The sequence below is a fragment of the Prionailurus viverrinus genome, chromosome A3 (genome assembly GCF_022837055.1).
Source record: "Prionailurus viverrinus isolate Anna chromosome A3, UM_Priviv_1.0, whole genome shotgun sequence".
In the NCBI taxonomy this organism is placed as follows: Eukaryota; Metazoa; Chordata; class Mammalia; order Carnivora; family Felidae; genus Prionailurus; species Prionailurus viverrinus.
In genome coordinates this window covers 23,642,209-23,668,891 of record NC_062563.1, presented here as the reverse complement: position 1 = coordinate 23,668,891, position 26,683 = coordinate 23,642,209, and the positions used below count along the sequence as shown (strand labels likewise).

Sequence of the window (26,683 nt, the reverse complement as noted above, 5' to 3'; positions counted from 1 at the left end):
GATGTTAAAATTAGAGGATATTGGGTAATGGACATCTAACTGTACTATCTTTGCAAACTTTCTCTAAATCTAAAACTATTCAAAATAGTGTCTCCTGGGTAGCTCAATCATGTAAGCACCAGACTCTTCATTTTGGCCTGGGTCAAGATCTCAGAGTTTGTGAGATTGAGCCATGTGTCAGGCTTTGTGCTGACAGTGTGAAGCCTGCTTGGGATTCTCTCTCTCTCTCTCTCTCTCTCTCTCTCTCTCTGCCTCTCCTTCATTTGAGTGCTCTCTCTCAAAATAAATAAACTTTAAAGAAATTATTCATAGTGAAAAATTTATTTAAAATTTTCCTCCTCCTGTCTACCTGTATTTACCATACTTCTAGCTAGTAGCTTTCAAACTTTTTTGACTATAACTCACATAATACATTTGGAACCAGGTATACACATTCAAAAATATAATATAAATAAAATACTTAAGGGTTACCAGGCTGGCTCAGTCATGAGCATGAGACTATAGATCTCCGGGTTGTATTCCTAGCCCCACATGGGTGTAGAGATTACTTAAAAATAAATAAACTTTTTTTAAAAAGTAAAAAAAAAAATACTTAAAATATGCCAATGTAATCTATTTTTTCTTTTGATTTTTTAGTGCTGGTAACTATCCACCTACAGTGTCAGACCCACAGATGGAAACTGCATTTGCCCTCTACAGGTTTCTCAAACACATCATGCTTTTTCATACCTCAGGCCCTTTGCTCTTCCAGTTGCTTCTAATTTCTCATTCATCTCTAGTTCTTTCATGGCTGGAAATCAGGTTTTTGCTTAAGTAACACTCCTTAAAAAAGGTTTCCTAGCATACCTAGCATAGTAGTTTCTCCCTGTTATTTCCTCTTACCATTATATTTCTTCTATAGCACCCATCACAATCAATAATAGCTTTATTTGTTTATTTTTTGTTTCTCTACTAGAATGAAAGCTCAATGAGGGCAGGGTCTTTTGGTCCAATACTCAGAAGAATGTTAGGCTCCTGACAGCCACTCAAATAACTGATGAATGAAGAGCTATACAAGCAGACAGTCATCTATGGAAATCAAGTGGAGTGGTAGTCTGCTCCATGATTCCCAAGCACAGCATGGAATTTTCCCTGAGACTTTCATAAAGTCACAAATTAAATAGAGGAAGGTTATTTTATTTCTCTAATCTGCAAATTAACAATTTTTAAAAAAGAAACATAAATTATTAGAAGAGTAGATGGAGGCATATAGATATTTTTAGCTTCATTAGGTCAAAAGAAATGAAGGACAAGAACAGGAGACAGGCCTTCTAAGAAACTTGCTGTTCAGGCTACAACATGAAGAGGTGGCCTTTGGGACCAAAAAAGAAATTAAATAGTTGATTATGCTTGCTCCTGAAGGAGTCAGTCTTGCTGAGCAGTAGTAAGCAACATTCAAAAGTCCACATAGATCACTGAGGCCCCTGAACAAAGAAACTTCTTCCAGTTCCTCTGGCTCTCCCCACCAAGAATATCCATTCACTGTAAGACCAGAGAGGGACTCCTGAAGAGAAATGTTGAGTGTTCTCCAACAAAGGAGCTGAGGCTCAGGAAAGATAGTTTTCTTGTTGTTTCTATCTTGGAGGTGGACAAATGCTGAAGTCAACTGGGCTACACCAATTGTGGTTTGAACATGAAGCGCCCACTGGGTGTAACAAGATACCCAGGTGAGCATGGGTTGATGAGGCAGAAGCCAGGTCAGCACAAAGTCAGAGGCCTACTCTTCTAGTGTTGTGTCCACTTGATGCTCTTGAGGTCAATGCCATCCTGTACCATCTCCCAGAGAGGGCTGCCAAAGAAAAGAGAAACTGAGTGAGTTAGGACTTAGATAGGAAATAGCCAACATTGGTCTCTGACCCCTGAGCCCTGACTTGTCTCCATCTCTTCTTGTCTCTCCACTTCCTTGCCCTGACAGACCCAACATAGTGGTTAGCAAGTCTTTCCCAGCTCTCTCTAAATCCTTGTCAGCTCTAACATCTCCACAGCTGCCAGCAAACAATAACTGGGTACCCTAGGCTCAGCTCCAGTGGGGCCAAGCCAATGGCATCAGGTTGTGGCCACATTCAAGAAGCTCTCATCCCATTCATGAGAGACTATGGACACAGTCTCTCTGGTGGAACCAAGACCCTTAGGACCTGTGTAAGCAAGTTTCAGCCTCTCTATTCATCCCCACCACACATGGACCACTTTTCAATACTTCTTTCTGGGTTTTACTCTATTTCTCAGGTGGGGGTAGAGCTTAGCCTTAATTTATCTGGGTATATAACACTCTTATCCAATTCCTACCAGCCTCATCTTCCCAGAGTTTGACTGTGATTCCAATTCAAAAGTAACTCTTGGATCTTAGACCTGAGCATTCCATCTCATACAAGAACTACTGCTGAGAAATAACTACTAAGCTCTGATTCCCTTCAGCTTGAATGCCTTAGACAATATTCCCAGACCAGATATTACTTCAATGTATTTTGACCATGCAATGTGTGGTTTGTATTTCCCCAGTTACTTTTTTTCTATGCAATTTCATTCTGTTCTTGATTTATCCCTCTCCTTTACACCATGCATTCCCAGCATGCCTTTCTATGTATGACATTTTTCATGGCTCCTTAAAGTTAGCCACCTCCTTCCTGTTTTTTTTTTTAATGTTTGTTTATTTTTGAGAGAGAGAGAGAGAGAGAGAGAGAGAGAGAGAGAGAGAGACAGAGCACAAGTGGGGGAAGGGCAGAGAGAGAAGGAGACACAGAATCTGAAGCAGGCTCCAGGCTCTGAGCTGTCAGCACAGAGTCCGACGTGGGGCTTGAACTCATGAACCATGAGATCATGACCTGAGCCAAAGTCCAACACTTAACCAACTGAGCCACCCAAATACCCCTGTCTTTTGTTTTTAGAGGTCTCTTATTGTCATAGACTCACAAAATAAAGCTTTAGGGGTGCTTGGGTGTCTCAGCTGGTTAAGTGTCTGACTTGATTTTGGTTCAGGTCATGATCTCACAGTCATGAGACTGAGCCCTACATAGGCTCCGCACTGAGCACGGAGCTGCTTGAGATTCTCTCCCTCTCTCCCTTTGCCCCTCTCCCCTCCTCGTGCTCTCTATCTCTAAAATAAAATAAATTAAAACAAAATAAAGCTTTAGCTGAGGGCTAATGAAACTACGTTCAATTCAGTTTGTAAAGGTCACAAGGAATAGGGGGAAGATGCTGAAGCCACACAGATAAGAAGAATAAGGCTTTGCGGCATGGTCTAGTAGAAATGCCCTTTGAGTGTGCCAGAGTACCAAAACATCAAGCCAAGAAGGAATCTTGAGCCTAAGAAAATTAAGGAAGCAGTAGATATTTAAGCAATACAACTAGACCCTGGGAAGGAAAATCGAGAGCCCAGAAAGGCCTCAGAAAGTTTGTCAAAGGAAGAAGAGTATATATCTGAACTTTCTCACTCTCAATAACTAGACCAAGAGAATCTTGAAAGTTGAATTTAACCAGGACAGAGCTCTGAAAAAATCCAGAGGCCTCAATGTCTCCAGGAAGAAGTGGAGCTCTATGGCTACTAAGGGAAGCCCTAGTGGCAGCTGGCTGACAAAGCATCTCTTGACCTTACTTATAAAGACTTCTACAAAGAACACTCTGAGTAGTAGTTCTTAATCTTTGAGAATTTGATGAAAACTATAGGCTTTCTTTCAAAGAAAATGCACAACAAAACAACACTTAGCATACAATTTCAGGGCTATCATATACCTCCTGAAGTCTAGTCGCAGAACCCAAAGTAAGAATCTCTATCTTAAAGGGAGATTTTTTTCTAGTTAGTCTACAAATCCCTAATTTTGTATTGATATTGCTACAATGACAACTATTAATACTATAATAATGAAAAACATCTGAGTTTATGTAGTTGTTTAGTTTTTTTTTTAAATGTTTATTTATTTTGATAGAGAAAGGCACACACAGGAGTAGGGGCAGAAAGAGAGGGAAAGAGAGAATCCCAAGGAGGCTCCACACTAATAGTGCAAAGCCTGATGCAGGGCTCGATTCTCATGAACCACAAGATCATGACCTGAGCCTCAATCAAGATTCGGATGCTTAACCAACTGAGCCATGCAGGCACCCCAGTTCTTTAGTTTTTAAAAGTACTTTGTCATATTCTGAAAACAAGCAGCCAAGGAGATTCACCTTCTTGCTTTGTGGAACTTTTTTTTTTTTTTTTTTTTTTTTAAGTAAGGTCTACACCCAACGTGGGGCTTGAACTCACAACCCCAAGATCAAGAGTCACATGTTCTACCAACTGAGCCAGCCAGCAGCCCAATTTTGTGGAACTTCTAAATCCTAAGATCCATGTGTTCTCAAAGGCTGGTTTCTGTCAGTGTGAACACATAGCCCGAGAGCAAGAGAAGGGTCAGCACTTCAATTTCTTCCACAGGGTCTCTGGGGCATAGTGCATACCTCATTTCTCGAAGACGCTTCACATGGTGAATGCACTTTTCCACTGTATAGTCTACTTCCTCCTCTGTAGTGAAACGGCCAATGCCAAACCTGAAAAAAGGCATAAGAGAAGAGCTCCACATCTGAACTCTAGCACCAGGGTAAATTCATTCAGCAAATACTCAATGAAAATCTATTCCACAAAAAACATGGGAAAAGAACATGGTCAGAGTTTCTCAGAACAGGGTTTGTGGATCACCCATATTAGAGTCACCGAGACGTTTCCTATTTCTCTTCCAGTCCTAGTGAGTCAGAAGCTCTGAGTGTGAGACTCAGAAATCTTCAACTTTCCTATATGCTAACTAACTTGGATGTAAATTAAAAAAATAAATAAAAGTCAAAAAATAAATAAATAAAAATAAATTATTACAAACTGAAAAATAAATAAATAAATAAATAAATAAATAAATAAATACACAAATAAATAAATCAATCTTCAACTTTCACAAACTTCCAGAGGATACTCAATGAGCTCTGAGAATTGCTGCTCTAGGAACTTTCAAGAAGAATCAAGAAGGGATAAGAAAAACAAGTATGAGGAGACTATAACAGGAAGTGAAGAATACAAAAGAGGATGGTTTCATAAATGTTGCAGCTCAACCGACTGACCTGATAGAAGAGTGAGCTAAATCCTCATCAGTGCCAATTGCTCGAAGGACATAAGAGGGCTCCAGGGATGCAGACGTGCAGGCACTGAGAAGAAAGGCAAGGAGTCTTGCTCAATTCATCATCAGCATCTGCTTTTAGCCACAAATCTCTCATCTTGCTCCCACCCCAGGTCCCTGAAGTCATTATATGGAGATACAAGAGACATTCTAATCTGGTAGAGCTAAATGCTGCCTGCATTTTCTGGGATGTGACCCTAGCTCCTCTGACCCTTCAGCATGGACACTCCCAAAGCATGACAGAGCATGATACCACATAAACTGGGACTGACAACCACAGGCAGCAGAGAACCAGGTGCTCACTCTCCTATGGTTGAACACACCATCAGTACCAGCCTAGATGGCAGCTAAACCCTTGGTGGCCTTTGGAACATCCTTCAATTCTGGGGTTCTGCAACAGAACTGCTAGTATAACATTAGATCAGATGCATGCATCTCCTGGGACCACAAAAGGCACAAAGTCCTACCCCAGGAAGCCCTCCTAAGATCACAAACTTCAGCGAGTGCCAAGCCAGCTAAAAAACAGGCACTTACAAGATGACCAGGAGCTCTTGTGCCTGACATCTCCACACTAGGAAGCCTAATAATGTCTTATACCACTTAGAGGCCAGGCTGATGAACCCTTCCTGTCTATCCAGTCCAACTCACCTCCCCGAGGATAAGGCAACATCCTTGAGTGCCATCAGCAGACTCTCCCCTTCCACGTATGCAAAGGAGAGGTTGATACAGCCTGGAGAGAGAATCACTGTGAGAGGAGTTGCAAAGTCTCAGGCTCTTCCAGAATGGAGATAGAAAGGGCATGTCCATACCTGGGTAATGGTGCTCAGGGTCCCCATTCATCACCACATCAGGAAGGCTATTCATTATTTTCTTTGTCAGTCGCTCTGCTAACTTTGAGATCCACTTATGGTCATACTGAGGAGCAGGCAAGGGAGGACTAAGCATAGTGACCATTAGCAGCTCAGAAATACACAAGACAAGGAGTCCTATTCCAGTGCCCAGAAGTGACTATGCATCAGACCCACCTATCATCCTTTGTTACTCATGGAGACCACTGTATCCCCAGCACTGAGCACAGCACCTGGCATGCAAGGTGCTCAATAACTGGACACATGGTTCCAATAAGCTATCAATAAGTGAGCCAATAATTTCTGAAAAGGCCTGGATTTTGGAGCCCATAACACCTCCCTCCGAACAAGATGTCAGCAGCACTGGGACAAGGATGGATTTCTTAAACTTCCTCTTCCGGCAGAAGTCTGACTCAGTTGTGCTGAGAACCCTCTAAGTGGAGACCCAGCACAGGGGAAGAAGTTGAGGAAGGGAACTGCTCTCCCCATACCTCCATCTCTTGCTGTGCCACCTCACATGCGGCCCCCAGCCCCACCACCAAGGGTGTGGGCACTGTCCCAGACCGCATACCCCGCTCCTGCCCCCCTCCACTCTGCAGGGCCTCCACACGTACACGGGGTCGGCGGCGAATGTAGATGGCACCAACCCCTGGGAAACAAAGTTTGTTACAAAAGAGAAAAAAAGAAAAAGGCAGATGAAACAAAATCTCACTTTCAAAAGCGGTCAAAATATTCTTTCAACTTTTCCGTAAGCTTGAAATTTTTCAAAATAAAAAAAGTTGGAGGAAAAGGAGAAATAGAAGTAAAAGCATGATATTTATCAAAATTATTTAACATCATGAGATAACTACCAGGAGTCATGACCGAATGGTTTCAAGTAGCTCCCTATGCATGTCTGAAATAACATCATGAAATACAGCATTAGTCATAATAGCAAAATACCAGAAACAACTCACATATTCATCATCAAGGCAATGGGCAAATAAATTATGATACCGTCAACACAATGGATTACAAAGTTGGTATATAAAACAAAAAGGAAGCTCCTTTTATATTGCCACTTTAAAATCTCCAAGATACACTGTTGGAAAACTGGTGAAATCTGAATAAAATTTGTACTTTACTTAAAAAAAGGTGGGGGGGTTGGTGCCTGGGTGGCTCAGTTGGTTAAGCATCTGACTCATGATTTTGGCTCAGGTCATGATCTCAGTGTTCATGAGTTCGTGCCCCATGTTGGGCTCCACACTGACAGCACAGAGCCTGCTTGGAATTCTCTCTCTCCCTCTCTCTGCCCCTCCCTAGCATGCTTGCTCGTTCGCTCTCTCACTCTCTTTCAAAACAAATAAGTAAATAAACATTTAAAAAATAATTAGGTGGAAAAAAAGGAAGAAATAGAACAATGAGTATAATAAGCTATTTTCTGAGTAAAAACAGAGGAGGAGGAGGGGGAAAAATACATATATATATATGTGTATATATATATATATATATATATATATATATATATATATATATCCTTGTAAATGCATAGAATAATCCTAGAAAAATATTCAAAAAATAGCTTCCCCAGAGGAGAACTACATGAGTGGTAGACAGAAGTGAGAGACTTTCTGGCTTTGTACTTTTTTGTAGCTTTTGAATTTAGAACTTTGTAAATATACTACCTTGTCTAAATAGAATAAAATTGTTAAAAAGCAGGTGGGGGCATGGCTGGCTCAGTCAGTGGAGCATGCGAGTCTCGATCTAGGGGATGTTCAAATTTGAGCCCACGCTGAGTATACAGAGTACTTAAAAATAAAATCTTAAAAAAAAAGAAAAAAACTTTGAGGAAAATACAGGGATAGATCAGAATAGAATTAAAAATTAGTACAATCTCCCAGTGTATCAAAGCTTAAAAATTTATGTAACTTAAGGGGCACCTGGGTAGCTCAGTTGGTTACACATCCAACTTCGGCTCAAGTCATGATCTGGTTCGTGGGTTTGAGCCCTGCATCAGGCTCTCTGCTGTCAGCATAGAGCCCACTTTGGATCTCCTGTTCCCCTCTCTCTCTGCCCCTCCCCTGCGCATGCATGCTATCTCAAAAATAAATAGACATTAAAAAATGTGTATAACTTAATAGCCATCAAACCCACTTACAGGAATTTCATGCCAAATATGAACATGAATGTGCAAAGATACCCACAAAGTAGTCAAAGGTTTTAAACAGAATGGCCATTCAGTAAAGTGCATCTTCTTCCACAAAGAACAATTCCTTAGGCAGAGATTGTAGGTACTATCAAAACTAAGGCAGTACTTCCCAAATTTATTACCAAGGACCCTAGTTTTGAAATAACTTATGTAACAAATGATACTTAATCAAGAAATATTTCATTTCCTCATCAAATTCAAATATCCTTACTATGTGAATCTCTGTGGTTCCCAAGTTCAGAGAGCATATGCACAGACCCCTGTCTGCATAGTGAAGGACATAATGTTATCTAAATCAACTGAGTCCCCTTCTTTCTGAAAGCATAAGTTTGGGTAATGAGAGACCTCTACACATTTAATTGCTGATCAGTGCTTCTGCTCAATTGGTTTTGTCAAAATAGATACATCTACAATAAAAGCCAATAAAGGCAACTATTGGCTATCTATCTATTTTAATAAAAGATAGAATGCCTGTTATACTTTTTATTACTTTTTATAATGTTTATTTCTTTTTGAGAGAGAGAAAGAGAGAGAGAGAGAGAGAGAGAGAGAGAGAGAGAGAGAGAGAGTGAGTGTGCACATATGCACAAGCAGGGGAGGGGCAGAGAAAGGGGAAGTGGACACAGGGTCTGAAGCAGGCTCTGTGCTGACAGCAGTGAGCCCCATGCAGGGCTAGAACTCACAAACCGTGAAATCACGGCCTGAGCCAAAGCTGGACGCTCAACGTGCCCCAACCTGTTGTGCTTTTAAAATAATAGCTCATAAGGCGACTGGGTGGCTCAGTCGGTTGAGCGCCCAACTAACTCTTGATTTCCTCACAAGTCATGACCTCATGAGGTCATGATCTCAGGAGCCCACTAAGGCTGGGTGCTGACAGAAGGGAGCCTGCTTGGGATTCTCTATCTGCCCCTCTCCCACTCCTGTGCAAGCTCATTCACAAGCTCTCTCTCTCTCTCTCAAAATAAATAAACTTAAAAAATAAATAAATAATAGCTCACAAGGGACGCCCGGGTGGCTCAGTTGGTTAAGTGTCTGACTTCGGCTTAGGTCATGATTTCAGTTTGTGAGTTTGAGCCCCATGTCGGGCTCTGTGCTGACAACTCAGAGCCTGGAGCCTGCTTCGGATTCTGTGTCTCCCTCTCGCTCTGCCCCTCCCCCGCTCATGCTCTCTCTCAAAAAATAAATAAACGTTAAAAAAAAATTTTTTTTCAATAATATTTCACAAAAACACTCTTTATAACCTCTGGGAACCTTGAAAATAAGGTATCTTACATACTTCCAGGAGCTATCACAGCTTTTTCCTCAGGGTGTGCAGCTCAGGGTGTACACAGAATGTGTACCAGCATTATCAGCCCCCATAGGCCCTCACCCCAGAGACAGAGGAGTTGTTTGTTTTTATAGCTACCTCCATAAAATAGAAAACAAAAGTCTCTTCCCAAAGATTGGAGTGACAAGACAGAATTCTAGCTAGGAAACATTCCTAGGCCAATAGGACCAAAGGAAACACACTCTTGAGAGGCTAACAGGAATACAGACTATTAAATCTAGGAATAAACACCAAGAGGGGCGCCTGGGTGGCTCAGTCAGCTGAGTGTCCGACTTTGGCTCAGGTCATGATCTTGTGGTTTGTGAGTTTGAGCCCAGTGTCAGGCTCTGTGCTGACAGCTCAGAGCCTGGAGCCTACTTCAGATTTTGTGTCTCCCTCTCTCTCTGCCCCTCCCCGGCTCTCTCTCTCCCTCTCTCTCTTAAAAATAAACAAACATTAAAGAAAAATAAAAAATAAAAAAAGTAATAAATACCAAGAGATATAAAAGTGCAATCTTCCTCAGGCTACAGAAACACATAGGGAATAAAGGACTCAAAGAACATTGCTATCACAGTGGGGAAGACAAGACAGCTGGACTTATTTAGCTTAATTTAATATGACAAAACCCTTTGTTCCTCAACCAAATTAAACTACTTGCCTTCTAAGGATTTTCTAAAGAGACCATGCAACAATAGACTGCTATACACAGTTAGCTGCAAGAGTCTACAAATAGGCAAGCATTCTTGGTTATTGTTAAAGGACACTTGCATTAGCAATTCTGCATTCTGCATTCTGCAAAGCACTATGAATGTACAACTTCCTCTGACAGCAATGGTAATTCCAAATGAGTTCAAGGAACATCTATCTAGGGTTTTAATAGGAGGTCTGAGCAAAGGAACTCAAGGAGGGGCTGGTACCTTTGGGACCATAGATTTTATGACCACTGATGCTCATGAGATCAATTTTCATGTCATTGACGTCAAGTGGGATTTTTCCAACAGCCTGGGCTGCATCGGTATGGAAATATACCCTTCTGGAACTGCATATCTGTCCTGAGGAAACAACAAAGGGGAAATCATAGCACAATGCTGGGAAGTCACCTGGCAGTGATCCAACAATGTACCATGAGTTCTAAAGCAAAACTGCATCTGGCATTAGCCTCTAGCCACATAGTAAATAACTTCTCTCTTTCTCTTCCTCTCTCTTTCCCTCTCTCCCTCTCACTCTGTCATTCTCAGCTAGCTTCCTTGATTAAATAAGGGCAAGTACAAATCACCAAATCAAAACATGCCTGATATCCTGATGCATAAAACTTCCTACCTTGTTAACACTGGTCTTTCAATACATCAAATTGACTTTTACATCCTTTTTAATTTCCAGGAAGCAAAGATTAGCAGATCTTTTCTTAATGTGTCCTAGGAGTTACAGTGAGTCTCTGACTCTAAGTGAGCACAATAACAAGATGTTCTAAAGTAACAAAGGTGAAAGAGGAAGAGAAAAAAACGGTAGTGTTTTGTTTCGGCACCAACTGCAGTTAAATGAAAAGAACATAAAGGATACTAGACCTGGATTCAAATACTGGCTATGCCATATACAATAGGTCTTTAAACAAGGAACTGAAACTCCCTTTCCCTTGATCTCCCTCCCACTCCCAGGAGACCACTCCTGCTCCTCAGATGGATCCCAGTGGTGGGCAAGCATCAAGGTCCACCCAAGATACTCACCTATTTCTGCAATGGGCTGCTTCACTCCAATCTCATTGTTCACAGTCATGACTGAGACCAGGCTGGTATCTGGCTGGATGGCAGCCTCTAGTTCCTAAGAGTATCAGGAGCAAGAAGACTATATAGTACCAACAAAATCCTCCCTAACTCAGAACACGGGCAAGCTCAGTCTTAAAACGGGGCCTTTTACTAAACACCTATCAGAGTGGTTAAAAAAAAAATAGTGACAACACAATGCTGGCAAGGATTCAAAGAAACTACATCATTGAAACACTTAGTTATTACTACTAATACAAACGTAAAATGATACAGCCATACCGGAAAACAGTCTGGCAGTTTTTGCCTCTTATAAAACTAAACACGAGATTACCTATGATGTAGTAATTGCACTGTTGCGCATTTATCTCAGGGAAATGACAACAGATTCACACGAAAAACCTATACATAAATGTTCATACCAGCTTTCGGCATAACAGCCAAAACCCAGAAACAACCCAGATGTCCTTCAATGGGTGACTGGCTAAACAAACTGGTGCCTCCATACCACGGAATACGACTAACTGATAGAAAGGAACAAACTACTGAGACACGTAACAAACTAAATGGCTTGCGAGACTTACCCTAAGTGAAAAAAGCCAGTCCCGAAAGGTTACATACTTTATGATTCCATTTATGTAACATTATTGAAATGACAAATTAAAGAAATGGAGATCAAATTAGTGGTTTTAACAGAATGTGAAGCATCACTGCAGTGAGGAAACTATAATTTGACAGTGATGGTAGTTACACAAACCTACACATGACAAATAAGCACAAATGAAACTGGGGAAATGAGAACAAGATTGGCAGACTCTATCCAAGTCATTACTCTGTGTGAGAAATAAGGGAGATGATTCATTTTCAGAAATACCAAATAAAAGTTCTGCTATCTAATTAACAATAGGATTACAACACACTGGAAATATACGAAACCCACCCCTCCACAATGGAGTCCCAAACCTTTAGACACTTCACTTTCTGGTTCTTCTTCCCCTCTCTGCTTCGTGGGCTTATTTTTGCGGGCTTTGCAATGAGTATGCACCAAAGAACAAAGGGAGGAGGGACTGAAAGTCTCTGCGTCACCTCAGGGAATGTACATTTGTTGCAACCAGACTACTTTTTGCCTTATGTGTGCATAGGCAATGTCCAGATAAGGCAGTAACCTCTGTAGTATTCAGCCAATGAGGAACCAGGGGAGGGACTTGCATGCTAGGAGATAAATTGTCTGCTGTAACTGCCCTAAGTATGACTGTCCATCAGATACCCGCTCTTGGAAGAACACTGATAAAAGCCTCACATCACTGTGCTCTGAGTCTCTGCATCCCTCCTTTGATAGAGTCGATGGGCTTATTTTTCACACCTGGTTGGATACTGGATTATACTTTTGCAAGATATTATCATGGGGGAAACTGGGTAAAGGGTACATGAGATCTCATTGTATTATTTCTTAAAACCACATGTGAATCTACAATTATTTAAAAAGTTTAGGGGCAATACCCGTGTCCTCCTCTACCCTGGGAGTGGAGCCTGCTTAAGATTCTCTCTCTCCCTTTCCTTCTGTCATTACCTTCCACCCGTCTCTCTCTCTCTCAAATAAATAAGTAAGTAAGTAAGTAAGTAAGTAAGTAAGTAATAAATAAAAATAGCCTGGGTGGCTCAGCCAGCTGAGCATCTGGCTCTGTATTTCAGCTGAGGTCATGATCCCAGAATTGTGGGATCAAGCCCCACATCAGACTCTGTGCTGAGGGTGGAACCTACTTGAGATTCTCGCTCTCCCTTTGCCCCTCTCCCCCATTTGTGCTCTCTCTAAAATAAATAATAATAAAAACTATCTTTATTAAAAATTACAAGTTTAATTAAAAAAGGGACAGCCTTTCCTATGTAAGGTGGTCAGAGTAAGCTGCCAACAACTAAAGTAAGTAGCAAAAAACAAGGTTACTGGTAACAGCACTGAGGCAGGGACCTCATCTGACTAAAATGTTATCTTAAAGGAATTATTAATCAGCCTACCAACATCCTGCTTTCCCTGACACTGGTCTAATAGAAGTTCTCAATGTCATGTTTCTCTCAGTTTCTTGTTTGCTTCCTTCATAGCAGTTATCCCAATTTGTAATTATTTCATTTATTTCTATGTTAACTGTACTCTTCACTAGAATGTAAGCTCCCTGAAGGCAGGGACTGAGCTTGTCTTGTTAATCCTTGTGTCCCTAGTGCCAGACGCTAAGGCATAATAAATACTATGAGGTGGAAAAAGACACATGTGAAGTATTATGAGAAATAAAAAGGCAGAAAAAAAGTGCTCCTAGCATTCAAGAGACTTAATCTAGTGGAGAGATAGGCATAAACATACAACAGAGCACAGAAGTAAAAAGCCATTAAGGAATTTAAGGAATTTGGAAAAAAAAAAAAAAACATATTTAAAGGGGTTGGAGCATCCAAAAAGACTTCAGCAAAGAAGTGAGCTTGAGCTAACTTTTTTAAAAGAGGGAGAAAATTAAGGTATGTGCAAAGAAAAGGACAACAGATCAAAGGTGAGGGGATATGTGAGAACAGGCCCACAGCAGGACTGACCAGGGCATATCAGGGAGTTGTGCAGGCAGTGTGGCGGAAGTGGAGGGTTGTATGAAGGGTGCAGTGGTCATCAATACCGAAACAGTAGGTTAGAACCAACATGTCTATTCTGAGACCAGTATTACCCTGATATCAAAACCAGACAAAGATATCACACAACTACAGATCAATATCCCTAATGAATATAGATATACAAAAATCTTTAACAAAATACTAGGAAACCAAATCCAGCAACCTATCAATGTATACACCATATTAATAGAGAAAAAAAACATATGACTACCTCAATAAGCACCAAAAAAAACTCATAAAACCAAAATGCTTTCATGATAACAACACCAACAATAACAAAATCAAAAAACTTGGAAGAGAACTTCTTCAGTCTAACAAAGGACATTTATGCAAGAGCAACTATGAAAAATCCAAAGTTAACATCATATTTATGGGCAAAGCTTTCATCCAAGATCAGGAGCAAAACAGGGTGTCTGTTCTCACCACTTCTATTCAACTTTGTACTAGTAGGTTTTGCCAGGGCAACTGGGCACGAAGAAAAAAAGGCATCCAGGTTGGCAACAAAGAAATGAAACTCTCTCTACTTGCATATGACAGGACTCTGTCCACAAACTGTATCTTAGGATTTGACTAGGGATGCTGGTATCCAAAATCTGGTGGACAAGATGTATGAACTCACTACCCAAAATGTACATATAAGGATATGGGCCACAAAGGGAAATATTCTTCACAAAAACTACAGCTCTTCTTTAGAGGGATGAGAAACTAAGTACAGGGAAGGAGGAGGCCAGAGCTTTGCCATGGTGAGTGTTGAGTCCCTGGCATCCTGCACAGACACCCAGTGGTCCTCATATAAACCAGGAAGCACTGACAAAGCTGAGAAACAAATCCTCCAGAGAAAAGGAAGACAATACACACTCAAGGGGAAACATATGCTCAGTTTCTCTCCCAGGCCTATTTCTCTAAGTTCCCCCTCACCATTAGGTCTAGTCCTTCAAGCTCTGACTGAGGCTAAAAACACAAATTTACAGGCTGAAACCAAGCCCCTCCTATGTTGCCCCTTCTGCCAGTAGCCATTCCTACCTTCAGGTCGATGATCCCACTCTTCTTCACCGGGAGGTATGTGACCTGAAAGCCCTCAGCTTCCAGTGAACGGCAGGAGTCCAAGACACATTTGTGCTCTGTCTGAGTGGTGATCAAGTGTTTTTTCCGTGACCTATAGAACCTGGCCACCCCCTAGAGATTGGTGGTGGTGAAACGAAGGAGAATATGCTCAGAGAGACAGCAAGCACTTCAATCCCACTTGAAAGAAAAAGTAGGCAAGGGTTCTGTGCTCCAACATTAACTCTGTGACACCAAGTATATATCCTACAATTCAACTTAATTCTGACACTAACTACCCTAAGTTAGTGCAAACCCCACAGATGAAGGGACTCACGTCCACAAGACTAACCCCACTTCAGATGTCAGCCACAAGGCCCAGGTGTCACAAGCCACTCCCCAGGACTTTTGCCTAGTTGGCTACAAATTCAGGAGTTCCCACAGCCCCCTAAGGTTCAATAATTCACCAGAATGACTCCCAGAACTCAATGAAAGCACTACACTATTAGAGTTTTATTATAAAGGATATAATTCAGGAACAGACAAATGGAAGAGATGCATAGGTGAGGTCTGAGGAGGGGAAGGGCACAAAGTTTCCATGCCCTGTCTTTGTAAATCCAGGCATGCCACCTGCCCAGCACATCCATGAGTTCATCAACCTGGAAGATCCTCCGAGCCTTATTGTCCAGAGTTTTTATGGGGGTTTTGTTACAGAGACATGACTGATTAAATCACTGGCCACAGGACTGAACTCAATCTCTTGCCCTGAGGGAAGTAGAGCTGAAAGTTCCAATCCTCTAATCACATGCTTTGTCCTTCTGGAGTGGCAGCCTGTCCTTTGCAACTAAGGGGCCATCATGAGTCACTTCGTTACTATAACGTTAGATTATGGTCCAAAGGGGTTTGTAATAAATAACAAAAGACATTTCTATTATTCAGGAAACTCCAGGGATTTTTGAGGCTCTGTGCCAGGAACAGAACAAAGACCAAATATATTTATTATACCACAGGTAGAAAATATACCACAGGTTGGGGCACCTGGGTGGCTCAGTCAGTTAAGCGTCCAACTTCAGCTCAGGTCATGATCTCATGGTCCGTGAGTTCGAGCCCTGTGTTGGGCTCTGTGCTGTCAGTTCAGAGCCTGGAGCTTGCTTCGGATTATGTGTCTCCCTCTCTCTCTGCCCCTCCCCCACTCATGCTCTATCAAAAAATGAATAAACGTTAAAAAAAATTAAAAAAAGAAAATATACCCCTGGTAGATTTCCTCGCATCCCAGGAAAAAGCCCCTCTCTTTATTTCTACTTAAATAGCAAAACATGCAAATATGTTGATACTGATACCCAAAGCTGTCAGTGTAAAAGTGAAACTCATGAACTCATTCCTTGCTAATGGCAGTATTTATGCTACAATCTTTTCAGAAAATCATTTAGAAAGATGTCTTAAAAGCGGTATTCACACTCTTTAACTGTGATTCCTCTTTTGGAAATTTACCTTAGGGGAATATTTCAAAAGACAGATCAAGCCATAAAGATGAAATATGTTCTCATATTTACAATCTTTAAAAAAATGGAAAAATTAAACACATCCAACAATAAAGTAGTGAATAGTAAACTATGGTAACACAACTCCATGAAAAAGAATGTAGTTATATCAAAAATTATGGAGTTTGAAATGGAAGAACATAGGGTATGTTATCAATAGTTACAAAAGAACAGGGGTGCTTGGGAGGCTCAGTTGGTTGTCAGACTCTTGACTTTGGTTCAGGTCATGATCTCATGGTTCATTAGATGGAGCCCCACATCGGGCTCTGTGCTGAGATTCTCTCTCCCTCTCTCTCTCTCTCTGCCCCTCACTCACTTGCACATGCTCACTCTCTCTCACAAACTAAATATTTTTTAAAAATGGTTACAGAAGAGGGCACCTGGGTGGCTTAGTCGGTTAAGCATCTGATTTTGGCTCAGGTCATGATCTCACAGTCCATGAGTTCACGCCCCACATCAGGCTCTATGCTGACAGCTTGGGGCCTGGAGCCTGCTTCAAATTCTGTGTCTCCCTCTCTCTCTGTCCCTCCCCCGCTTGCACTCTGTCTTTCAAAAATAAATAAACATTAAAAAATAAATTTTTAAAAGAGCATAAAAGCTCAATTTGTAAAAAAAAAAAAAAAAAAGCTCAATTTGTTTAAAAAAATGGTTACAGAAGAATAAATATGGCATGCGACAGTTTGTGAAAATATTAAAATTACATATGTATGGATAATGATTAAATTATTAAATATTAAAATACAATATATGTATGTATAATTCTTTTTCTTGGAACAATACCAAACAGAATTAGTTTAGAATTAACTTTGCAGAACAGGATTCAGGGCCAGAATAAGAGGGAAAGAAGAGGAAGACTTACACTTTTTTTTAATTATTATTTCTTTGTAAATTATGTTCTAATGTTTATTTATTTTTCAGACACAGAGAGAGAGAATCCTAAGCAGGCTCCATGCTCAGCACAGAACCCAACAGGCGCTCAATCCCAACCTAAGCTGAAATCAAGAGTTGCAGATGCTTAAGTGACTGAGCCGCCCAGGCTCTAGATACTTTATGTTAAACTTTTCTATAGGGTTAAAAAATCTCATCACATATACACTGATTACCTTTATTTTTTTTATTTTTATTTTTTTAAGATGTATTTATTTACTTATTTTACCTCCACATCCAATGTGGGGCTTGAACTCATGACCCCACGATCAAGAGTTGCATGCTCTAAGGACTGAGCCAGCCAGGGGCATCCCTGCACAGATTACCTTTAAAAGTTAAGGAGAGGCCCGTGGGTGGTTCAGTCAGTTGAGTGCCCATCTGACTTTGGCTCAGGTCATGATTTCACAGGTCATGGATTCGAGCTCTGTGTCAGGCTCTATGCTGACAGTTTGGAGCCTGGAGCCTGCTTCACATTCTGGGTCTCCCTCTCCCTCTCTCTGTCCCTCCCCAGCTTGTGCTCTCTCTCAAAAATAAATAAACAAACATTAAAAAAAAGGTGAAAGGAGGGGTGCCTAGTGGCTCAGTCGGTTAAGCGTCCGACTTTGGCTCAGGTCATGATCTCACATTTCATGAGTTCAAATCCCGCATTGGGCTCTGTGCAGACAGCCCAGAGCCGGGAGCCTGCTTTGGATTCTGTGTGTGTGTGTGTCTCTCTCTCTCTCAAAAATAAATTAAAAAACACGTAAAAATTTTTAAAAAGGAGTTAAAGGAAATAAAATGTGCAACCCCATTAACCCCACAAGCTTATAGAATACTACCTTAAAAGCAGAATATAAAACTAATTAGGCCAAAATTATAACTACATGAAAACTATGTTCTTGAGGATAAGGAACATAAAAAGGAAAACATTTAAAAGTTCCCCACCTCCTTCCACTCTCTCCTATTACCTACAGTGTCAAATCCTCTGTCTAAACAGACAGACAGAATAGTCTCCTATTCAGGAGACTAAGGGGAAAACTCACAACTATTCTTAGCAATCCCTCACCTCTAGGTTTGGGAACAGCAGAGACTTTCAAAGCAAACATTTTCAAAGTTTTAAAAAATATTCCCCATTCCAGAAATCATCCCCATTTTTGGAAGGATCTCCACTTTGGGTCTGGTTTCTCTATTCCAAAGGAAGGACACCTTCCTGCTAACAGAATCAGGCAGAGTACTGATGACTCTGGAGCCTGTCCCAGGCCTCCTACACCCAATCTAAGCTCAGAAAAACCAATACTGGCAGCACAGTTGAGAGATAAAGGTGAGAAGTGGGGGAGACAGTTGAACCTACAGTAGCCCACACTTTCTCAGAGCCTTGGTATTTACACAAGTGGTCCTGGCAACCAAGCCCAGTCCAATATGACTAAGTTATATGAAACACCAGCATGACTACTGAGAGTTGATTTTTACTTTTGTTAGCACCACAAACCCAAGGATAGAGTGACTGATCTCAGAATGGGTGATGAATGAAGAGACCTCTTTTATTTTTATTTATTTATTAATTTTTTTTTCAACATTTATTTATTTTTGGGACAGAGAGAGACAGAGCATGAACAGGGGAGGGGCAGAGAGAGAGGGAGACACAGAATTGGAAACAGGCTCCAGGCTCTGAGCCATCAGCCCAGAGCCTGACACGGGGCTCTAACTCACGGACCACGAGATAGTGACCTGGCTGAAGTCGGACGCTTAACCGACTGCGCCACCCAGGCGCCCCTGAAGAGACCTCTTTTAGACAACAGGCTTGAGCAACAGAAACCTGATCCAGGCAAAAGGACCCATCGTGACTACCTGGCTGAATACAGACAGGCCCATTAGGCGACCCACCTTGAAATATCCATAGGCCCTAACTAACAAAAGGGCTACTTCCAACAACGCATAGTTACCAAAAAAGGGAAAATTGCATAAGCGCCCCTAGCTCCTCACCTTCCCCCTTTAAAAACAGCCCCCACCCACTGCCTCCTTCTATCTCCTTTGTTCTGACTTGGGTGAATCCTTTCACTGCCTATGCCACCAGCTTCCATGGATTGGTTCCCCATCACCACATATTGGGGGACCCATCTGATTGGGAGAGACACCACAATGAAGTGAATGTCTGCAGAGGCATAGCAACCAGTACTTCAAGATGGGAGCATCTAAATAAACAGGAGGGACACCTGGCTGGCTCAGTCAGTAAGGCATGCAATTTTTGATCTCAGGGTTGTAAGTTCGAGCCCCACATTGGGTGTAGAGATTATTTAAAAATAAAATCTAAGAAAGGTAGGAAGGGAGGGAGGGAAGAGAACTGTTGCAAACAGATCTCATTAGAAAAAAAAGGGAAGGCTGAGAGGAAGGCAGCCCTCAAATCACATATGTAAGGGTGTAGCTGGTAACCAGAAGCAGAGAAGCACTCCCAACTGCAAGTGGATGCTGGACTTCTCTGTGACTAAATCAGAAGGATGGGGGGGCCCCTGGGTGGCGCAGTCGGTTAAGCGTCCGACTTCAGCCAGGTCACGATCTCGCGGTCCGTGAGTTCGAGCCCCGCGTCGGGCTCTGGGCTGATGGCTCGGAGCCTGGAGCCTGTTTCCAATTCTGTGTCTCCCTCTCTCTCTGCCCCTCCCCCGTTCATGCTCTGTCTCTCTCTGTCCCAAAAATAAATAAACGTTGAAAAAAAAATAAAAATTTTTAAAAAAAAAGAAGGATGGGGAAAAAGTCTGAGTCACCATTATCTACTCCCTGAAGTAGCTGCCATCCAAAACACCAGAGCCACCTCCTTTCATGCCCAACTATCTCAATGAACTCAGTTCAACAGAAGCAAAGACTTACATGGAGTAGATCACAAAGGGTTGAAGGAAGCAACAAATCAGAAAGAGCACATGTTTGTGTCTTTTATTCACAATAAGGTAGGCATGGGTGGCTGGGAAATACATATACGAGTCCAGATGATGGAGGGACACCATCTCCCAAGTCAGGAAAGCCCAGATATGCCCTCTGGTTCTCTTACCTTAACTGCTATGTTGTTAGATTCAGTAGCGCCACTGGTGAAAATGATCTCACGAGGATCAGCCCCAATTAGAGATGCTACTTGCTGCAAACCAAGAAACAGAGATAAATGACACCAGTTTCCCAGGCAAGAATGCAACTGCAGACACAACTGGGACAGAGCTCTGGATCAAAAAGTATGCCACTACATTCTATCAACTGTCCAAGAAGCTCTGCACCCTCTAGGGTCAGAAAAGGGATAGATTCAGTTATATCCCAGATCTGAGGCTCTTTTCACATCTGATAAAAAATGATAATAGGGGTGCCTGGGTGGCTTAGTGGGTTAAGCTTCCAACTCTTGACTTCAGCTCAGATCCTGATCTTGTGGTTGTGGGATCAAGGCCCGAGTCGGGCTCCACACTGAGCAGGGAGCCTGCTTTGGATTCTCTGTCTCTTTCTCTGCCCCTCCTCCACTCATGCACAGGCTCTCTTTCTCTCTCTCAAAGATAGATAAATAAACTTTAAAAAACACAAAATAATAATAATATTGATTTCTTAAAAATAACTTGTTGAGCTCCTAGTATGTATAAGCATTGTGGCATTGTGTTAATAAACACATCACCAGCAAGATCTCATTTAACCACACAATAATCCTAACAAGCAGGAACTATTACAATCTCCACTTCGACGTGAGGAAATTGAGGTTTAGAGAAATTAGATAAAATTCCAAAGATCATTTAGTTAGGAAAAATAAAAACTAATAAAATGCTTTCAGAGGGACTCCAAGGGCCTGCTCGCTAAATCTCCTCCAGAAAGAGCCCCAAACCACTTCCACCTCCACCCAGAGTTACCAAGGAAATGCCTCCCACAGTCCACTGAACCTCTGACATCAGAATCTCTTAGAGTCTTCTATACCAACCTGGCGAGCACGTTCCATGGCTGCCTCACTCTCCCAGCCATAAGCATGTGTCCGGGAGTGTGGGTTTCCATAGTAGTTGACCAGGTAAGGGAGCATGGCATCCAACACCCGAGGGTCCTGAGCACAAAGGAATATAACAGTGTCCTTGAGTCCATAGGTAACTCAAGCCCCACTCCATCCCCTCAGACTTGCCCAACCTACCTCAACACACTCCCAACCCTTCAGACACTGCTTAGACAAAGCCTCATTCTTCTATCCCCTTAGGTACTAAACAAACATCAGCCTAACATACTCCCACTCTCAACCCATCTTAAATCATTCTACCAGATGATTCTTCTACCATCTCCTCAGGTAATCTACAAACATTGCCTTGTCCTGATAGATGTTTCTGCATGTTTCCATTCCTGCCAGGCAATGTGATCTACAAGGGCCAGGACATGACAAGAGTCCACATGTTGATGAAACCTTCCATTAATATCGAAGTGCTTATCATGTGCCAGGCTCTGTTTAAAGGGCTGCTTTATGTCTTTTAACCCACGTAATACTTGCCCAAATTCACACAGTTATTAGTAAGTGGCAATCCAGCTAATTCCAGAGCCTATGCATTTAACTACTACCAAAGTGCCTACATTGAAGTGATCTCACCAAGGTCAATAGCTGGTAAGTAGCAGAGCCATTTTTAGTGGATTACAAATTAAGCCTCCTGACTCCTGGCTCATTGCTTTTCCCAACACACACTTCTCAATGTCTCTCACTTCTGCAGGATCCAGTCATTTATGTGCATTGTCACTTCTGCAACATGTTATAAATAGCCTTGGGGAAAGCTGCCCCTCTATCCTTACCAGAGGAGTTGTAGCTTGGACGTCCATATACAGAGGTCGCAGCACTGACTCCACTTCCGGAGCAGTGGCTGTATCTGAGGGAACAGCGGACTGGGGGGCATTATCTACAACTGACCAGAAAAAAAAAAAAAGAAAGAAAGAAAAAGAAAAAAAGGTATGAAGTGGCCAAGCGTGGAAGAACGCAACTATGGCCACAGGGTATCCAAAACAGCAGGTGAACGTTGGATGTAGGTGAGATAAGCTAAAAGGATGCTGGGGTTGGATCTCAATGGAAAAGGAAACAAAACATCAGCGACCTTAAACAAACTGTAAAAGGAGGTAAGGGAGAGAGACCATGTTTTTGGAAGGGGATGCTGGGTCAATATTCGAATTGCCTGGTTGGGAGGGGGGAGGGTTCGAAAAGGACAAAGCCATTTAGAAGGGGTGTGGAGACGGAGTAGCTACGATCCCCTTCAAAGATGACTGGCTGGACGACTAGCATCTCCAAAAGTCGTGCAGGAGAGATCTGAAGGCCGACCGAGCCTCCAAGCCTCCGAGGGCCTGTGGGGCAGAATCTGAAGGGTGACGCGGAGAAGTCAACCGTACTGAGGGCCGGCCTGAGAAAGTTTGAGGGGTGCAGCGAGGAAGCAGGGTCAGGGGGTCCCGTCAGCGGACGGAAGACGGAGATTCGGTAATATTCCGGTGCGTCGCCACGCCAAGGGGGAAGGTCCGCGCTGGTAGGGAGGGTGGCGGTGAGTGGGGCCCGGAGCGTACCGCGCAGGCGCAGCCCCCGAGCGGGCGCCTCGGACCTGGGTCCCGGAGCGGCCCGCACAGCCGCGGCCGCCCGCCTCCAAGCGGTTCGCAGCAGCATGGTCCCGCTAGCAGAGCCCCCCGCCCGAAGCAGCGGCACTACTCTGCTACACGCTCCCGGAAGTCCTGCCTCGCGCCCCGGAAGCAATTCCTCAGGCCGCGGGCGTGCTCCGCCTCGCGTTTGGTGTGAGACGTAGAACTGAGCGACCGAAGCCGCGAACGAGGTGAGGTGGGGGCACAGCGGCGCGGGGACCCGAACGCTAAGAGGGTGATGGAGTCGGGTTACGCGCTTATTTTCCTCCCTGGACTTCCCCGAACCCTTGGATCCGCTCCCCACCCCGCCTCCTCCAGCCCCCGCTCGACTCGGGCTGGCGGCTAGGCCCACACTCCCTTAACCCTCGAACCCCGCAGATGCCGGTGGCCGTGGGGCCCTACGGACAGTCCCAGCCGAGCTGCTTCGACCGCGTGAAGATGGGCTTTGTGATGGGCTGCGCAGTGGGCATGGCGGCTGGGGCGCTCTTCGGCACCTTTTCCTGTCTCAGGTGAGGGGCGAGGGCGGTGATCTATGGGCGGAACTACCGGACCTTTTCGTTCCACGCCACTTGGCCTGCAGCCTGGATAGAACCTACTTCGTTTCAGTTCCCTCGCTTTTAATGAGTGAGACTGATTTCCTATCCACCTTCAGTCTGGATGGAAAGGTTGGAAGCCTTGGCGCTAGAGAATATGAGCTCTCAAACTGAAAGTCTCTTTACTCCTTCTGTAACCTTAAGCAAATTGGAGTCTGGGTTACTTAAGTGTAGAATGAGGTCAGTAACATCTACTTCATGGAGTTGTAAGGATCAAATCAGAGCACACTTCGCACAGAATGTAGCACATATTAAGTGCTCAATAAATGGTTGTTACTACTGTTGCTGCCATTATTTCTAGTTCTGGATAGTGAGACTTATTGAGAGCAATTTTACTGTACTGGAAACAGGATATATATACGAAGCAGATAAACTCTACACCCTGAATGTCATTTTCACATGTAATAGAGACTATTATTTCCATTTTTCCACATTGTAAATTACCATTTACTGAGCACTGTTCTAAATGTTGAATGTGTTATCAACAATCCTATGAACCTTTTGATCCCCATCTTAGAGTTGACATAGCCTGTAAATTGCAGAGCTGGGACATAAACACGTCTGACCCCACAATCATTGCTTTAATGCCAGGAAACCATCAGAGTCAAATGTCTTTATATATACCAGAAAAAAAACTAGTTTCTCTAGGTACTTTGCCTCAGCTGCCTCCCCAAAACCGAAGTCTGGTCATAATACTATTCACCAGAAAAGCCCCAGAGACCAAGATGGCATGCTTTTTTTGCTAGTCATTACCCATCTCAGGTGGAAAGAGATATAATGTCCTGCCAGACTTCAAGAGGGCTTGATTTACTACTCAAGTAATTTGGGAAAGGGCAGTTAATGCCATTTCTTGTATTTTTTGTTCCTGGTTTGCCACATCTTGGTTTCCTCTTCTCTTAGGATTGGAATGCGGGGCCGGGAGCTGATGGGCGGCATCGGGAAAACCATGATGCAGAGTGGAGGCACCTTTGGCACGTTCATGGCCATTGGGATGGGCATCCGATGTTAATCAGGGCAATGGTTGTCCACTACAGCTACTCCTTCCCATCAGTGCCAGCTCATGTACTATAATAAAGTAAATCTTTGAGTAGTGTTTTTTCTTCTGACTTGCCTATATTCAGCTTAGAGCTTCTAAGGTGGGCCAATGAGTAGGTTGCATGTTTTTCAAATCCTGTTAATCCAAAATTACAAAAATTTTCCATACACGAACTGTCCATAGATTCTAGTAAACTCTTGTTATTCAGCCTCATAAGGTTGATGTTACTGTCACCATTTTAAAGGTTAAAAACTAAGTCCAGATTTCCTCAAGGTCACACTGCAAAAGGTAGTGTTAACCCAAGTCTCATTTCCAAAGCTATGTTCATTCAAAAATTGTCCTTCGGGGCACCTGGGTGGCTCAGTCTGAGTGTCCCGACTTCAGCTCAGGTCATGATCTCACAGCTTGTGAGTTCGAGCCCCGCGTTGGGCTCTGTGCTGACAGCTCAGAGCCTGGAGCTTGCTTCGGATTCTGTGTCTCCCTCTCTGCCCCTAACCCACTTGCATTCTGTCTCTGTCTCTCTCAAAAATAAACCTTAAAAAAAAAATTGTCCTTCAAGGTTTGACTTAATCAGGAAAAGAATAAATCATCCATGGGGAAACAAACTCAAACTATCAGACATTTCTGTAGCTTAACAGCACAAAATTCACAGAATTTCCTAACCAGCCATCTGTGAGGATATCAATTGTATAACACTGACCCCTGCCCCCAACACTGGGAATTGGTTTCATAAGATAGGTTCCTTGTAATAAGGCCAAGTGTCCTTCACCTACTCCTGCCACACAACCCTTGACAAGTGCTTTAAAACCGCACTGCCCCTTGGGGCACCTGAGCGGCTCAGTCGGTTAAATGTCTTGATCTCAAGTTCAAATCTTGCATTAGGCTCAACTCTGAACATGGAATCTACTTTAAAAAAGAATCATTACCCCTCAACGAAAACGGTAATGTTATGACAGACATAAATTATTTTGGGAATATTTGGGTGTCCTAAGGACACTCCTGCAGCTGCAACCAAGACACTACACTAACCAGGGTAACTACAGCAGCTAGATTTCCCAGAGTGGGATGTGGTCTCAATGGATTACCTGAAGGATTTCACTTACATTTATTTGACTACTTTCTGTCCCTCACACTATTCCAATTACTTGTACATTTCCCTTAACATCGTTTACATCTCATTCTGCAGCAGTGGGCAAATTTTTGCCACCTCTACCACCTATGAGGTTAATTAAATGCCTAAGTTGGCCCAGCTCCCAGAAAGGAATGATAGAACAAACCTGATAGGACATGAATCTAGAATAGAAAATTATGGAGATACTAGATTTCAAAAGAACATTGACAGAAGTCTGCCCCAAGTAACAGTGCTGCCTAGAGTTGAAAAATAATTGAATCTTGAAAATTTCCTTTGGGTTAAGTAACTGAAGCAATTAAGGGAAGAAATTCTAAGTATCCATCAAAAGGACTGGTAGAAAATCATTACCTCCAAACTGATTACTTGGATATCCAACTAAACCTATTAAAACTTGGGCCTTAACACTAATGAATCAATACAGTAGAAAGAAATAAGCAGGTGAAGAAATTGGTACTGGAAAGTAATCATTCCATTTGGGGCAACAACTCAAAGGTTCAAGGTAGATAAACTTGAAACAGAGTTCAGAATATAATGGTGATGGCTCATTCCAAGTTCAAATTCCTTTATAAAGTAACATGCAGTTAAACCGGGAGATCACTTAAATCTGTTCGAACTTACACCATTTTGTTCAGTGTTTAAATACAGAAACATTTCTCACAAAGACGCCCAGACAGAAAGAATTAAGACTACCCAGGTTTAAGGTGTGGGCAGATTTGTTTGGTTTTCTTGATGGAAAATCCCTAAAGTTTTGATGCATTACCCTAAGGAAGTACAGTGCTAAGATGGAGATACGGAGCAATGTAGAGACAACTTGAGGACAACAGTTTCCCCAGACTCTGCACACTATTTTCCCAAAGAAGCAAGTCTTCATTAACTACCAAAAGTCAAAGAAACTAGTATGCTATCTTGAA

At 42.6% G+C, this 26,683-nt stretch overlaps 2 protein-coding genes across 3 annotated transcripts; one reads left to right on the top strand and one right to left on the bottom strand.

Annotated features, from left to right (window-relative positions):
- Positions 1-1,160: 1,160 nt before the first annotated feature.
- On the bottom strand, positions 1,161-23,075 carry NFS1 (NFS1 cysteine desulfurase). Of its 2 annotated transcripts, none has more exons than XM_047853574.1 (13): positions 22,943-23,075; positions 22,190-22,299; positions 21,348-21,464; positions 20,451-20,534; positions 14,946-15,098; positions 11,241-11,334; positions 10,434-10,568; positions 6,514-6,671; positions 5,984-6,089; positions 5,823-5,904; positions 5,119-5,202; positions 4,471-4,560; positions 1,161-1,828 (listed from the first exon to the last, which is right to left on the bottom strand). In XM_047853574.1, the coding sequence occupies exons 1-13, from the start codon at positions 23,037-23,039 to the stop codon at positions 1,765-1,767; spliced, it is 1,374 nt and encodes a 457-aa protein (XP_047709530.1). In that variant the 5' UTR covers positions 23,040-23,075; the 3' UTR covers positions 1,161-1,764. The 2 variants fall into 2 exon arrangements, with proteins under 2 accessions (XP_047709530.1, XP_047709531.1); XM_047853575.1 differs by having other exon boundaries at positions 6,637-6,671.
- Positions 23,072-24,697, top strand: ROMO1 (reactive oxygen species modulator 1). Its single transcript, XM_047853577.1, has 3 exons — positions 23,072-23,202; positions 23,390-23,520; positions 24,505-24,697. Exons 2-3 carry the CDS (start codon positions 23,390-23,392, stop codon positions 24,611-24,613), a joined length of 240 nt encoding a protein of 79 aa, XP_047709533.1. The 5' UTR covers positions 23,072-23,202; the 3' UTR covers positions 24,614-24,697.
- The last annotated feature ends 1,986 nt before the right edge of the window (positions 24,698-26,683 follow it).

What these genes read in the sequence shown, in the direction of transcription:
- NFS1 (XM_047853574.1), bottom strand. Translation starts at nt 23,039, where the DNA reads ATGCTGCTGCGAACCGCTTGGAGGCGGGCGGCCGCGGCTGTGCGGGCC. An exon ending in TCGGGGGCTGCGCCTGCGCG is followed by an intron (nt 22,300 to 22,942) that starts GTACGCTCCGGG and finishes TTTTCTGGTCAG; the next exon opens with TTGTAGATAATGCCCCCCAG. An exon ending in TTAGCTCACTCTTCTATCAG is followed by an intron (nt 4,561 to 5,118) that starts GTCAGTCGGTTG and finishes GCCTTTTTTCAG; the next exon opens with GTTTGGCATTGGCCGTTTCA.
- ROMO1 (XM_047853577.1), top strand. Translation starts at nt 23,390, where the DNA reads ATGCCGGTGGCCGTGGGGCCCTACGGACAGTCCCAGCCGAGCTGCTTC. An exon ending in GGCACCTTTTCCTGTCTCAG is followed by an intron (nt 23,521 to 24,504) that starts GTGAGGGGCGAG and finishes CTCTTCTCTTAG; the next exon opens with GATTGGAATGCGGGGCCGGG.